At 41.6% G+C, this 16,691-nt stretch overlaps 1 protein-coding gene across 2 annotated transcripts in view; it reads left to right on the top strand.

Annotated features, from left to right (window-relative positions):
• cdh6 (cadherin 6) overlaps positions 1 to 14,830 on the top strand; it is a 39,286-nt gene extending 24,456 nt beyond the window's left edge. For both annotated transcript variants that reach the window (XM_029704909.1, XM_029704907.1), the window contains exons 5-12: positions 2,778 to 2,951; positions 5,965 to 6,152; positions 6,370 to 6,626; positions 7,355 to 7,491; positions 7,674 to 7,795; positions 8,474 to 8,591; positions 11,432 to 11,683; positions 12,572 to 14,830. In XM_029704909.1, the coding sequence (XP_029560769.1) occupies positions 2,778 to 2,951; positions 5,965 to 6,152; positions 6,370 to 6,626; positions 7,355 to 7,491; positions 7,674 to 7,795; positions 8,474 to 8,591; positions 11,432 to 11,683; positions 12,572 to 13,071 (1,748 nt within the window). In that variant the 3' untranslated portion in view covers positions 13,072 to 14,830. The remainder of the gene's footprint in view (positions 1 to 2,777; positions 2,952 to 5,964; positions 6,153 to 6,369; positions 6,627 to 7,354; positions 7,492 to 7,673; positions 7,796 to 8,473; positions 8,592 to 11,431; positions 11,684 to 12,571) is intronic.
• Positions 14,831 to 16,691: the final 1,861 nt, after the last annotated feature.

Here is a 16,691-nt window from a genome sequence, read left to right as displayed (position 1 = left end):
ACTTTTTGGAGAAATGTCCTCTGGTCTGATGAAACAAAAATGGAACTGTTTGGCCATAATGACCATCGTTATGTTTGGAGGAAAAGGGGGGAGGGGCTTGCAAGCCGAAGAGAACCATCCCAACCGTGAAGCACGGGGGTGACAGTATCATGTTGTGTGGGTGCTTTGCTGCAGGAGGGACTGGTGCACTTCACAAAATAGATGGCATCATGCGGGAGGAAAATTATGTGGATATATTGAAGCAACATCTCAAGACATCAGTCAGGAAGTTAAAGCTTGGTCGCAAATGGGTCTTCCAAATGGACAATGACCCCAAACATACTTCCAAAGTTGTGGCAAAATGGCTTAAGTACAACAAAGTCAAGGTATTCGAGTGGCCATCACAAAGCCCTGACCTCAATCCCATAGAAAATGAGTGGGCACAACTGAAAAAGTGTGTGCGAGCAAGGAGGCCTGCAAACTTGACTCAGTTACACCAGCTCTGTCAGGAGGAATGGGCCAAAATTCACCCAACTTTTTGTGGGAAGCTTGTGGAAGGCTACCCGAAACGTTTGACCCAAGTTAAACAATTTAAAGGCAATGCTGCCAAATACTAATTGAGTGTATGTAAACATCTGACCCACTGGGTATGTGATGAAAAAAATAAGAACTGAAATAAAACATTCTCTCTACTATTATTCTGACATTTCACATTCTTATAATAAAGTGGTGAACCTATCTGACCTAAGACAGGGAATTTTTACTAGGATTAAATGTCAGGAATTGTGAAAATCTGAGTTTAAATGTATTTGGCTAAGGTGTATGTAAACTTACAACTTCAACTGTACATACAGTAGTAAATGTTTCTTGTTAAATCCTACCATGAGCAATGTGAAACTGTTTTTATTTTCTGATGTGGTGACCATTTCTTTGCAGGAGGTGCTTCTGTCTTATACCAGTCATAAACATTAGTTGCATTACTCCCATTGGTAATTATAACTATAATATTTGCTGATACATTAGTTAAATCAAGGACCCCTACGTATATTAGGTCCTTTTCAAACTATACCTTATCACTTAAATCTGTTTGACATGGTGGCTCCATGAGCAATCCCAACAGCCTTACAGGACCAGAGAAATAGAAACGTGCTTAGCCAGCTAATTAGCAATACATCTCATTATACACTGCTCAAAAAAATAAAGGGAACACTTAAACAACACAATGTAACTCCAAGTCAATCACACTTCTGTGGAATCAAACTGTCCACTTAGGAAGCAACACTGATTGACAATAAATTTCACATGCTGTTGTGCAAATGGAATAGACAACAGGTGGAAATTATAGGCAATTAGCAAGACACCCCCAATAAAGGAGTGGTTCTGCAGGTGGGGACCACAGACCACTTCTCAGTTCCTATGCTTCCTGGCTGATGTTTTGGTCACTTTTGAATGCTGGCGGTGCTTTCACTCTAGTGGTAGCATGAGACGGAGTCTACAACCCACACAAGTGGCTCAGGTAGTGCAGCTCATCCAGGATGGCACATCAATGCGAGCTGTGGCAAGAAGGTTTGCTGTGTCTGTCAGCGTAGTGTCCAGAGCATGGAGGCGCTACCAGGAGACAGGCCAGTACATCAGGAGACATGGAGGAGGCCGTAGGAGGGCAACAACCCAGCAGCAGGACCGCTACCTCCGCCTTTGTGCAAGGAGGAGCAGGAGAAGCACTGCCAGAGCCCTGCAAAATGACCTCCAGCAGGCCAGAAATGTGCATGTGTCTGCTCAAACGGTCAGAAACAGACTCCATGAGGGTGGTATGAGGGCCCGACGTCCACAGGTGGGGGTTGTGCTTACAGCCCAACACCGTGCAGGACGTTTGGCATTTGCCAGAGAACACCAAGATTGGCAAATTCGCCACTGGTGCCCTGTGCTCTTCACAGATGAAAGCAGGTTCACACTGAGCACATGACAGACGTGACAGAGTCTGGAGACGCCGTGGAGAACGTTCTGCTGCCTGCAACATCCTCCAGCATGACCGGTTTGGCGGTGGGTCAGTCATGGTGTGGGGTGGCATTTCTTTGGGGGGCCTCCATGTGCTTGCCAGAAGTAGCCTGACTGCCATTAGGTACCGAGATGAGATCCTCAGACCCCTTGTGAGACCATATGCTGGTGCGGTTGGCCCTGGGTTCCTCCTAATGCAAGACAATGCTAGATCTCATGTGGCTGGAGTGTGTCAGCAGTTCCTGCAAGAGGAAGGCATTGATGCTATGGACTGGCCCGCCCGTTCCCCAGACCTAAATCCAATTGAGCACATCTGGGACATCATGTCTCGCTCCATCCACCAACGCCACGTTGCACCACAGACTGTCCAGGAGTTGGCAGATGCTTTAGTCCAGGTCTGGGAGGAGATCCCTCAGGAGACCATCCGCCACCTCATCAGGAGCATGCCCAGGCGTTGTAGGGAGGTTATACAGGCACGTGGAGGCCACACACACTACTGAGCCTCATTTTGACTTGTTTTAAGGACATTACATCAAAGTTGGATCAGCCTGTAGTGTGGTTTTACACTTTCATTTTGAGTGTGACTCCAAATCCAGACGTCCATGGGTTGATAAATTGGATTTCCATTGATTATTTTTGTGTGATTTTGTTGTCAGCACATTCAACTATGTAAAGAAAAAAGTATTTAATAAGATTATTTCTTTCATTCAGATCTAGGATGTGTTGTTTAAGTGTTCCCTTTATTTTTTTGAGCAGTATATTATATGACACATTAATATTGTGTTCCTCTGGTTTGTCCTCAGGCATAATCCGGACAGCCCTGGGGCCTGGAGAGATGGACCGGGAGAAGCGGGAGCACTACCAGGTAGTGATTGAGGCCAAGGACATGGCGGGCCAGAGGGGAGGCTTAACTGGGACCACCACGGTCAATATCACCCTGACAGACGTCAACGACAACCCCCCGCGCTTCTCCCAGAGTGAGTACTGAGTACAGTGACTGGTATTATACGGGTGCTTGAAGTAGTAATTAGTAATGGCATTCATAGTAGTCCTAGTCCTGCTTGAAAAACGAGAAAAAAGCATCAATAGTACCGTTTGTCCATTTTGAGACGCCGTAGCCAGAAATAGTTAATCTAAGATAACTCAAGAAATCTGTCATTCATTTTCACACTTTTGCAGAGTAGATCTTAGTTGCTCAATTTTACATCTGACTACGATGTTTGGTGTAGTATTTCTCCATTTAAAACAAATTATTAAGTTCTGGAGTAAAAATGCGCTTAACAAGTCACATAATATAGTAAGTTGCATGGACTCACTCTATGTGCAATAATGGTGTTTAACATGTTTTTTGAATGACTACCAAAACTCTGTACCCCACACATACAATTATCTGTAAGGTCCCTCAGTCAAGCAGTGAATTTCAAGCACAGATTCAACCACAAAGACCAGGGAGGTTATCCAATGCCTCGCAAAGAAGGGCAGCTATTGGTAAAAAAAGGAAACATTGAATATCCCTTTGAGCATGGTGAAGTTCTTAATTACACTTTGGATCGTGTATCAAAACACACAGTCACTACAAAAATACAGGCGGCCTTCCTAACTCAGTTGAAGGAGAGGAACGAAAATGCTCAGGGATTTCACCATGAAGCCAGTGGTGACTTTATAACAGTTACAGAGTTTAATAGCTGTGATAAGAGAAAATTGAGGATGGATCAACAACATTGTTGGTACTTCACAATACTAACCCAAAGTCACCTTTCAGCAGGACAATAACCTAATGTGCAAGGCAAAATATACACTGGAGTTACTTACCAAGACGACGTTGAATGCTCTTGAGTGGCGTAGTTACAGTTTTGACTTAAATCGGATTGAAAATCTACAGTGCATTCTGAAAGAATTCAGACTCCTTGACTTTTGCCACATTTAGTTACGTTACAGCCTTATTCTAAAATTGATTAAATGATTTTTTCCCTCGTCAATCTACACACAATACCCCATCATGACAAAGCAAAAACAGGTTTTTCGAGAAAAAAAATCAAATTGATAAAAAACAAAAACTGAAATATCACATTGGTATAAGTATTCAGACCCTTTACTCAGTACTTTGTTGAAGCCCCTTTGGTAGCGATTACAGCCTTGAGTCCTCTTGGGTATGATGCTACAAACTTGGTACACCTGTAATTGGGGAGTTTCTCCCATTCTTCTCTGCAGATCTTCTCGGGCTCTGTCTGGTTGGATGGTGAGTGTCCTGGCACAGCTATTTTCAGATCTGTCCAGAGATGTTCCATCAGGTTAAAGTCCAGGCTCTGGCTGGTCCACTCAAGGACATTCAACAACTTGTCCCAAAAACACTCCTGCATTGTCTTGGCTGTGTGCATAGGGTTGTTGTCCTGTTGGAAGGTGAACCTTCACCCCAGTCTGAGGTCCTGAGTGCTCTGGAGCAGGCATCTCATCAAGGATCTCTGTGTACTTTGCTCCGTTCACCTTTCCCTCAATCCTGACTAGACTCCCAGTCCCTGCAGCTGAAAAACATCCCCACAGCATGATTCTGCCACCACCATGCTTCACCGTAGGGATGGTGCCAGGTTTCCTCCAGGCGTGATGCTTGGCATTCAGGCCAAAGAGTTCAATCTTGGTTTCATCAGACCAGAGAGTCTTGTTTCACCTGGTCAGAGTCCTTTAGGTCCTATTTTGGAAAACTCCAAGCGGGCTGTCATGTGCCTTTTACTGAGGAGTGGCTTCCTTCTGGCCACTCTAACATAAAGGCCTGATTGGTGGAGTGCTGCAGAGATGGTTGTCCTTCTGGAAGATTCTCCCATCTCTACAGAGGAACTCTAGAGCTCTGTCAGAGTGACCATTGGGTTCTTGGTCACTTCCCTGACCATGGCCCTTCTCCCCCGATTGCTCAGTTTGGCCGGGCGGCCAGCTCTAAGAAGACAGGTGTGTGCCTTTCCAAATAATGTCCAATCAATTCAAATTACCACAGGTGGACTCCAATCAAGTTCTGGAAACATCTCAAGGATGATCAATGGAAACAGGATGCACCTGAGCTCAATTTTGAGTCTCATGGCAAAGGGTCGGAATACTTATGTAAATAAGGTATTTCTGTTTCTTATTGTTAATCATTTTGCAAAAATTTCTAAAAACCTGTTTTTGCTTTGTCATTATGTGGTATTGTGTGTAGATTGATGAGGGGGGAAATAATTGTATCAATTTTAGAATAAGGCTGTAACGTAACAAAATGTGGAAAAAGTCAAGAAGTCAGAATACTTTCCGAATGCACTGTATGGCAAGACTTGAAAATGGCTGTCAAACAATAATCAACAACCAACTTGGCAGTTCTTGAAGAATTAAAAAAATAATAATGGGCAAATATTGTACAATCCATGTTTGCAAAGCTCTTAGAGACTTACCCAGAAAAATACACAATTGTAATCGCTGCCAAAGGGGATTCTAACATGTATTGACTCAGTGGGTTAAATACTTTTCAAATCAATTTTTTTTTTTGCCATTAATATTTTACTTCCAGTAATTTTTACTTTGATTTCATAGAATATTTTGTGTAGATCGTTGACAAACAAATGACAATTAAATCAATTTCAATCCCACTTTGTAACTCAACAAAATGTGGAAAAAGTCAAGCGGTGTGAATACTTTCTGAAGGCAAATGTGTTAGTGTCAGAAACATAGATGTGTGGATGAGGAGCTGGCACAGTAAATCACTCAGTCTCCATGCCAGAGGAAGACCAACAACCTCTTCTGTTTGTGACAAGCTTATGCAATTCTGTCTCATGGTTCCAGGCCATTCTGGTTCTGTTTCATTAACACACTTTTCTTCTTCTCACCAACATAATTACGGAGGCAATTGGTTTTGAGTGGTGTGAAATCGCAATGAATGTTGCCGATATTCCAATATGAAGTTCTGTAGATCTCAGGTTCCTACAGAACATTCTTGATTTACATGTGTGTCTGTTTATGTTCATGTTCCAGGCATATATCACTTCAGCGTTCCAGAATCCATGAAAGCTGGAACTCCTGTTGGCAGGATCAAAGCAGTGGATAAAGACCTTGGGAAGAATGCAGAGATGTTCTACAACGTTGTCGGCGGGGACGGCTTGGACATGTTCGATGTCATCACAGACAAAGACTCACAGGAAGGCATCATTACTTTTGGAAAGGTAACAGCCATTACTTCTGTAAATTACATCTACTGTATAGTCACCCATAACTATAGTGCTTGCTTTGTAGACCTGAGGTCATCAGACCCTCAGAAACTCTATTACTGTATATGTTATTGTATGATAAGTACATACTTCAAAACATAACAGTACTGCATCAGTGCAGAATATGACTCCCCTACCATGTTCTATTGTCACTGTATCCCTGTCCTTGCAGCCATTGGACTATGAAAAGACCCGATCCTACACACTGGAGATCCAGGTACAGAACACTCAGACCTTGGACACTCGCTTCCTGGGGTACCTACCCACCAAGGACATGGCCACAGTCAGGATCGGTATAGAGGATGTGGATGAGCCTCCTCTGTTTGAGAGAGCCAGCTACGTGATGGAGGTGAAGGAGGATGCAGCCATGGGTACTGCAGTAGGGTCTGTCAGGGCCATGGACCCGGATGGATACAACAGCCCTGTCAGGTTAGTTAGAGCACTGCTTTGCTTTCCCTCTAGCCCGCCCACTAATTTCTACCTACCACCCACAGGTAATGGATTGGTTATAGTCATTTGTATCATGGGTAATTTGATGGATGTTAAAGGTTATGTTACAGTAGTTTTGGAACTGTAGGATGATTAGAGTTGAATAGGTCATCTCATTAATTTGGGAGTCTAGAAGAAGTCGTGTCCATAATAAGCAAAGCACAAGGTGTGTGTTCTGCACCATCTCCACGCACACTCTTTTTAGTGAGTTCTTCTCATGTCCAAAGTCCCTTAATTACCACTCCTCATGGAAATACACTGAAAGGGCATCTAGTATGAACAAATAACAGGATCATTGCGTAATCTGCTGGATGATGAAACTGTTAGGTCTGGTCTGATCAGTGCCGCTGTTCAGAGCTGTTCCCTCTCCAGTACAGGTATTAAAATAGAGTGATATAAGTCCCGCTGTCTGTTTAGGGCAGATCCTCCAGGCGTGCAGTATTCAGAATCAACTGCTGTTATCATACAGAGAGGGCAGAGAATGAGTGGACTGAAAAAGTATTCAACTTATTGAGTGAAAAGGGGGTGTCAAGTACAGTAGGAGATGTTGGTGAGTGGTAGAAAATAGAAGTGTATTGTTTTTAAAGCCTGTAGTAAACCCTCTCAAATATTTGACAAACCTCCATGCTTTCAATCATTGTCTTACATTTTGTGTATCTATCGTACAGGTACTCCATTGATCGTCGCACAGATCTGGACCGGCTTTTTAACGTGCATTCTGGAAATGGGTCCATATTCATCACAAGACCTCTCGACCGAGAAGAAGCTGCCTGGCACAACATTTCTGTTATCGCAACTGAGTTCAGTAAGTCTTTCTCAGGCAACTTTATCATGCACATGAATTCACAATGCAAACAATTCTAAAAAGGTTATGGAGTTAAATTATTATATTCTGCCCTGTTTTGAAACATAAAAAAACAAATATCATATAATTATTTATTAGAGTTATTATTCATAATAGTTTTTTATGTGATGTTTGCTTTACAGACAAACCTCTGCAGACCAGTCGGGTGCCTGTTTATATCCGTCTTCTAGATGTCAACGACAACGCACCAACATTTGCCTCTTTCTACGAGACGTTTGTTTGTGAAAAGACCAAGGCTGGACAGGTACGGAACGCAGATCCTCCACTTAGGTCCTATGATAGATAGTGTTTGACATGAATTCATTATTCTCATTGCTATAATTACTCTATATCATTGTGACATCTAGAGGTTCTACAATAGGCTCTATGCCCAAGAATACCACAAATGAGGATAAAGCATTGATGAGTGCTGTATTCCTCTGGGGAAGTGATTGGTCTCCAGGGTCTACTTTCTGTGGCAGCTGATGAGATGATCTGTCATGGCAGGTGACAGTAGCTGTCACAAATCAAGGACATGTTTCAATAGGTGCCCACCACATGTCTATTCCTCTACTTCTTCTCCATTTATCCCTCCTTCATCCCTCTGTCATTATTCATAATTAATTCAGAGGCCCATCCTTGGTTCTTCTGTGTTTGTGTTTGCTGCCCTCCTGTTTACCATGCAATGTCCCATGAGAGAAGTCAATACAATCATCTACAATGGATCTTCCAAAATTGTTATCTATTTTTTGTCATTATTTAAATAAACATATCAATCTGTTATGTCTATATGCATGGTCTCTAGCCTACAAGTTTAGCCTCCAATTTTCATCAATATCACAAGCCTGGAAAACCAAAGAATACCTTACTATATGAATTGCTATCTGACAGCACACATATTCATTTTAAAATATGAATCCGTGTTTGTTTATCCTGTAAACAGAAGATCCAGATGGTGAGTGCTGTGGATGCAGATGACCCTGCAGGTGGACACAAGTTCTTCTTCAGTCTGGCTACGGAGGGAGCTTACAGAGGCAACTTCACAGTCAGAGACAATGGAGGTGAGTACTGTACTGTAGGATCTCTTTGGGTCTCTATCATACACAGTCAACACCTGATATTATGTTTGGGTGTCTTTCATACACAGTCAACACCTGATATTATGTTTGGGTGTCTTTCATACACAGTCAACACCTGATATTATGTTTGGGTCTCTATCATACACAGTCAACACCTGATATTATGTTTGGGTCTCTATCATACACAATCAACACCTGATATTATGTTTGGGTGTCTTTCATACACAGTCAACACCTGATATTATGTTTGGGTGTCTTTCATACACAGTCAACACCTGATATTATGCTTGGGTCTCTATCATACACAGTCAACACCTGATATTATGTTTGGGTGCCTATCATACACAATCAACACCTGATATTATGCTTGGGTCTCTATCATACACAATCAACACCTGATATTATGTTTGGGTCTCTATCATACACAATCAACACCTGATATTATGTTTGGGTCTCTATCATACATGGTCAACACCTGATATTATGTTTGGGCCTCTATCATACACAGTCAACACCTGATATTATGTTTGGGCCTCTATCATACACAATCAACACCTGATATTATGTTTGGGCCTCTATCATACACAGTCAACACCTGATATTATGTTTGGGTCTCTATCATACACAATCAACACCTGATATTATGTTTGGGTCTCTATCATACACAGTCAACACCTGATATTATGTTTGGGTCTCTATCATACACAGTCAACACCTGATATTATGTTTGGGTGTCTATCATACACAATCAACACCTGATATTATGTTTGGGTCTCTATCATACACAATCAACACCTGATATTATGTTTGGGTCTCTATCATACACAATCAACACCTGATATTACGTTTGGGTCTCTATCATACATGGTCAACACCTGATATTATGTTTGGGTCTCTATCATACACAGTCAACACCTGATATTATGTTTGGGTCTGTATCATACACAGTCAACACCTGATATTATGTTTGGGTCTCTATCATACACAATCAACACCTGATATTATGCTTGGGTCTCTATCATACACAATCAACACCTGATATTATGTTTGGGTGCCTATCATACACAATCAACACCTGATATTATGCTTGGGTCTCTATCATACACAATCAACACCTGATATTATGTTTGGGTCTCTATCATACATGGTCAACACCTGATATTATGTTTGGGCCTCTATCATACACAGTCAACACCTGATATTATGTTTGGGTCTCTATCATACACAATCAACACCTGATATTATGTTTGGGTCTCTATCATACACAGTCAACACCTGATATTATGTTTGGGTGTCTATCATACACAGTCAACACCTGATATTATGTTTGGGTGTTTATCATACACAATCAACACCTGATATTATGTTTGGGTCTCTATCATACACAGTCAACACCTGATATTATGTTTGGGTCTCTATCATACACAATCAACACCTGATATTATGTTTGGGCCTCTATCATACACAGTCAACACCTGATATTATGATTGGGTCTCTATCATACACAATCAACACCTGATATTATGTTTGGGTCTCTATCATACACAGTCAACACCTGATATTATGTTTGGGTCTCTATCATACACAATCAACACCTGATATTAGGTTTGGGTCTCTATCATACATGGTCAACACCTGATATTATGTTTGGGCCTCTATCATACACAGTCAACACCTGATATTATGTTTGGGTCTCTATCATACACAATCAACACCTGATATTATGTTTGGGTCTCTATCATTTACAGTCAACACCTGATATTATGTTTGGGTCTCTATCATACACAGTCAACACCTGATATTATGTTTGGGTGTTTATCATACACAGTCAACACCTGATTATTTATATTTTTTATACTATTTATTTTTTCTATTAAATGTTTTATCTTATCTTTCACTCCGCATTGTTGGAAATGGACCTGTAAGTACCGTAATTTCCGGACTATTGAGCGCACCTGAATATAAGCCGCACCCACTGAATTTAAAAAATATATATTATTTTGAACATAAATAAGCCGCACATGTCTATAAGCCGCAGGTGCCTACCGGTACATTGAAACAAATGAGCTTTACACAGGCTTTAACGAAACACGGCTTGTAACAAAAATAAATAGGCTTTAACGAAACACGGCTTGTAACAAAAATAAATAGGCTTTAACGAAGCACGGCTTGTAACAAAAAATAAAAAATTAGCGGTAAACAGTAGCCTACCAAGAAAGTCATTGGTCACTATCTTCCTCCTCCTGTGCACTGAAACCACTGAAGTCATCTCCTTCGGTGTCGGAGTTGAATAGCCTCAGAATTGCTTCATCCGATATTGGATCGTTTTCATTGTCGCTCTCGTCACTGTTTGACCTTAACCCGTTCGGCAATTTCATTAGTCTAATGAAAGCTTCATGCCGCCAAAAAACTAAGCACGTCACAGAATGTTTTTTATTTATAAAAAAATTTGAAAGCGGGAAAAATCCATATATTATCCGCGTCATTGTTTAAGCCGCGAGGTTCAAAGCATGGGAAAAAAGTTGCGGCTTATAGTCCGGAATTTACAGTAAGCATTTCACTGTTAGTCTAGACCTGTGGTCATACGAAGCATGTGACAAATACAATTTGATTTGACATTATAGTAAATATGTTATAATGCCTAATTGCATACATGATTATGGCACCTTATGGTTATTCCAATGAATCCAATGAACCAGGCTGGAAGGCAATTCTGCAGTCTATGTGCAATCAGTCACCCTTCATAGCCATATAACACACTATAATGTGGCTGTTACATCAGTCTTTAACATGTGTGTTAAATGTATGTTGTTTCCCTGTAGATAACACAGCTGGCGTCCTAACCCGGCGCTCCAGCTACAGCCGACTGCACAAGAGCGTCTATCTTGTTCCTGTGGTGATCACAGACGGGGACTTCCCCATGCAGAGCAGCACGGGGACGCTGACGGTGCGCGTGTGCACCTGCGACCGCGAGGGCAACATGGAGCTGTGCAACGCCGAGGCCCAGACCAGCTCAGCTGGACTCAGCACCGGGGCCCTGGTGGCTATCCTGCTTTGTGTTATTATCCTCCTCAGTGAGTATAGCTGTCTGTTTGTCTATCTGGCTGGCTGTGTGAGTACAGTATATTTATTGAGTCCTCATTGACTATAGCTGTCTGTTTGTCTGTCTGGCTCTGACCATCTCCAGCTCCAGTTTAGTCATTCACATTAATGTACAGTATGTAAAAATATTAAGAAGAAATTCCACAGGTTCTAGTGTAGTTGCTATATTTTAGATGTTCAATTTGACCCTTCTGTATATCACCTGAATGTGTACACATACGAGTACGCACACACACACAGGCACCTCTAAGAATGCCCTAAATTCCCGAGCCTATTTCACTCTTGGCTGTGTACTGTAAACGTGTTATTTATGGAGGATCACAACAAGTCCAATGGGATTCAGATTGTAAACAGGATAGTAGACAGGATAGTAGACAGGCAGTAAAAATAACCCCTGATACACCAGGAGTTACTGTAATGAAAAATAATGTAACGCGATTACCCCAATATATTACTTAAGCACCATTAACTATATCATGGAAAGGTATTTATTAAACGTGGCACCATTTCCTGGTTATGTATAACTTACTAGTTGCAATCTCATTGCGATGTTAAAATTAAAACCTTTTTCAGCATCTCAACTGCAGTCGTTTCTAAATTGTTACTGCGCTGTAGTACTGGGCTGCATGAAGCAGCCCGTGTTCTAATGCAGTGTTCACTGCAGCATGAGCAGCGAGATAAGATGAAATCAACCAGCCCTGAACAGCAAACCTCTTACTAACACTGCCTCTCTCTCTCCATCTCTCTGTCTCTCTCTCTCTCTGTGTCTATCTCTGTCACTCTCTCCCTATCTGTCTCTATCTCCGTCGCTCTCTCTCTTCCTCCCTCTCTCTGTCTCTCTCTCCCTCTCTGTTTCTCAGTGATCGTAGTTCTGTTTGCGGCACTGAAGAAGCAGAAGAAAAAGGAGCCTCTGATCATCTCTAAAGAGGACGTGCGAGACAACGTGGTCAGCTACAACGACGAGGGGGGCGGAGAGGAGGACACCCAAGCCTTCGACATCGGGGCTCTGCGTAACCCCGAGGCCATCGAGGAGAGCAAGCAGAGGCGGGACATAATCCCCTCGGACACTCTGTACCCCCCTCTCAGACGGACAGCCATTCCATCGCGGGACAACGCCGATGTCCGGGACTTCATAAACCAACGGGTGCAGGATAACGACAATAACCCCACCGCCCCCCCTTATGACTCTCTGGCCACATATGCCTACGAGGGAACCGGTTCAGTGGCTGAGTCTCTCAGCTCCCTGGGGTCAGCTTCCTCTGAAGGGGACCAGGACTACAACTACCTCAGTGACTGGGGGCCCCGCTTCAGGAAACTGGCTGACATGTACGGGGCTGAGGACAGCGACTGTGACTCCTAACACACTACCTGACCTGTTTCTGGGGCCGGAGCTAGGAGGATGAACTATGAACTATAACTGACTGTAATCTCTCTTCTGAAAAAATGAGGACAAATGTTGCAGCCTGAGTTTTTTACAAAGTGCCCTTTTATTTCTTCCAACACAACTATAGGCCATAGCTCCTTCTGATGGCCAGACCAGATAGAGACTGTGCAGCTGTGTGGATTATTTTTTTTACTATTTTAGTGCAAGACCAACTTTTCCAGAGAAGGTGAACTTCAGTTAATGATCCTGAGTTCAATGTCAAAATAAACTAGAAATATATACATTTATTTGTATTTTCTGCTTACATCTGTATCTATATGCTGCATTGGAAGGGATTACACATTTCTCTGAATATTTCTGTGTATTCTTGAGAGATATCTCCTATAGTTTCTCTGTACTGTTACTGAAGTGCAGTATGTTGTACTTTGTATATTTCAGTGTTTTAGTGAAATTGAACTTTGCTTTTCCAGGAACAAGGAACTGGAATTGAACATCTCTTTAGGTAATTCTTCGTACCTTACTTTAAAATGGCCAAATACTTTAAATGGAAGGAAAGCCCAGGACCAAAATAAAACATTGCTTCGTGAAAGTTTGGAACTTGGGCAGCCACTTTGTACTAACTCCATTCCCCTATCAAGCCTTCTGATGCGCAGAAAGTTCACTATTCCAATTAGAAGTTGTTTGTTTATTTCGCCAATCATTTATTATGTGATCCATCCATTTTTTGGAATTGTATCCAAGAGGAACTCTCTGAAGACATTATTTGATACAAGGACTGTATGTGTGTATCTCTGCACATGATGAATGAAGAAATGGATGGAGATGAGGTTTGATGCTAAGAGATTTACAGCGAATTTCAGCAACATCTGACAACATCGACATAATCCATCACAAATCAATAATGGTCATATTAGACATGTTTATGGGCGCAGCGATATATACACATATGTCTTACATCAATTCTGCACAAAAAGCCTACAAGGTGAATGGGCATACCACCAGAGAAGGATATTGGCTTAGAAAAACAGACATTTTAACTCTCCATGTTCAAAGTACAGCTTATACTTTACAGAGAGAAAGCATTTACATGAAGAATTACCTAACATCCTTGAAATGAACCAAATCTATAGAAAGCATCTGAAGTAAATATTTCATTCAGCCATGTGTTTGCTAATTGTTCTGTTCTCTCTTTGACAACATTGGATGATAATGCTTTTCACTCTCTGAACTCATATCATACTTAGTAGCTAAGCGAACATAAGCAATCACTCCAAAACAACTTTATCATTAAAGAAGTTGAGACGGGATCCAAAGGATCAATTACAACTGATCTGCGCTTCGACTTTGAAAGTGTTTGTGGATAATGATGTGTTGGGTATTTGGGTACATCATTCTGATTTGACATCAAACTTTTCTCTGTAAAATTGTTTGACTAAATAATGGTATATACTGTGGTTGAAACTGTGCTTTGTGGCAGTGATTTGGGAGCATAGCTGATGTTCATGATGTACTACTTTGCTTTTTATGTTGTGATTTTCTTTGTACCAAATATATATAGGACACATGCTGAATTAATATTGTTGAACACAAGCATCCAACCAATATCGCTGTTTTTGATGTCTTTTGGAGTTCTACAACTAAATGTGGACACTACAGGCTACAGTACATGTCATACTATGATGTATTAACAATTGTCAAATTTTACCATAATAAACTTTTCCAGTAAACCACAAAAGAAATGCTCATCGAATTACATTAAAAGTGAAATTCAGCAACTCTTGGAGGACAGTGGAAGTTCATTAAAAAAAACAGCTTCTGGTCCTCCAAGACCTGCTGAATTTCTTCGATGTAGTTTGCTCCTCAACTCATGCAACTTGGTTGGAGAGCGAGGTAGTCGCAGTGTTCCTTTCGCATTGCGTCTAATTTAATCAACTCAGCTACAATACTACTGTACCATCACACAAACTGATCACTGACATCTTTCTCAGACTGGCTACATTTCAGTACCAATAGTCTACTTTACTGTACACATGCCAAATGACTCACTCTTGTTCTCTCCCAGCATTACCTAATTAGGACAATCTGTGATTGCGATCTGGAGATCTCTCAGGACTGGAAACCTGATTTAGAGAGAGGGGATTCATTTCTAAGTTGATATAGGTTTAGCAGATCAGATGTTAGGCAGATGGTGACATTTAAGACAATGCCTTTGCTAATTGACTCGTACCAGGCTTCTCTCTCCCCGTCTGTAAGTATGTGTGCTAGCATCTCATCTGATGGTGGTGGCTAAGTTTGCCTCATACAATCGTAGATGAGCAGCCAATGCTAAAAATGGTACCTGTGGAAGTTAGCCACCCAGTTCCATTGTTGAAAACATCCCAAGGGATTAAAGGAAACTTGTATTCAACCAATAACCTTATATTAACATTTAGCCTAGCTGCTCATGTTGTAATCATTGTTCTTTGTTGTCATTCATTTGGTTTTTCACCAAAATGACAGAACAGTTGGAGATAACATGACAGGTCAATGGCGTCAGCAATTCTACAAAGAAGCCAACCATTGTCATCATACATGTTGTGTGATGCTTTAATGGACATGTTTTAAACCCCCTTCCCTACAAGTCCATAGAAGCTCCAAGCATTTCCAACACCTGCCAGGAACTAAAAGGAGAGAGAGACTCACGAGTTTCCACCAGCTAAATACCATGCAACACAATGAGCTGGCCAAAAGCACATCAACTCTTGCCAAGATATCACATCAGCAGCAGCATGAGTGCTAAGAGACGTAACTGTCCAGGCCAGGCCAGCTTCCATTAGGCCTAGACATTTCTTCTCTGTTAATCTTTAATGGGACTGTCATGTGAGACTGAACAGCCCTTCCTCTCTCTCATGCCTGATTTGTGACCTGAATGCATTTAATCTCACTGGCATTATAGCTCTATACCTCTTTTTTTATGTAGAGAATCACCTTGGCTATGTTGTATTTATTTCAACGACTAGATATCTATAGATGCAATTAATGCCATATACTTATTTGGGGACAAAATATTTGTCAATAATAGCTGGTGCACAATGTCTATTATTAAGGAAGTCTCGAGGTATTGCTCGCCTGTGGTAGAGTACCTCATGACAAGCTGTAGAATACACTATCTACCAAGAGAGTGTTCATCTATTTTTTAAATTATATTTATCCTAGTGGCCGGGAACTTAAATGCAGGCAAACCTAAATCTGTTTTACCTAATTTCTACCAGCATGTCACATGTGCAACCAGAGGAAAAAAATTCTAGACCACCTTCACCCACACACAGAGACGCATACAAAGCTCTCCCTCGCCCTCCATTTGGCAAATCTGACCATAATTCTATCCTCTTGATTCCTGCATACAAGCAAAAACTAAAGCGGAAGTACCAGTGGCTCGCTCAATACAGAAGTGGGCAGATGACACGGATGCTACACTACAGGTTTGTTTTGCTAGCACAGAATAGAATATGTTCCAGGATTCATGCAATGGCATTGAGGAGTATACCACCTCACTCACCGGCTTCATCAGTAAGTCCCCATGGTGACCGTACGTACATTTCTCAACCAGAAGCCAT

The sequence above is a fragment of the Salmo trutta genome, chromosome 21 (assembly GCF_901001165.1).
Source record: "Salmo trutta chromosome 21, fSalTru1.1, whole genome shotgun sequence".
Classification (NCBI taxonomy): Eukaryota; Metazoa; Chordata; class Actinopteri; order Salmoniformes; family Salmonidae; genus Salmo; species Salmo trutta.
This window is presented reverse-complemented; position numbering and strand designations above follow the sequence as displayed.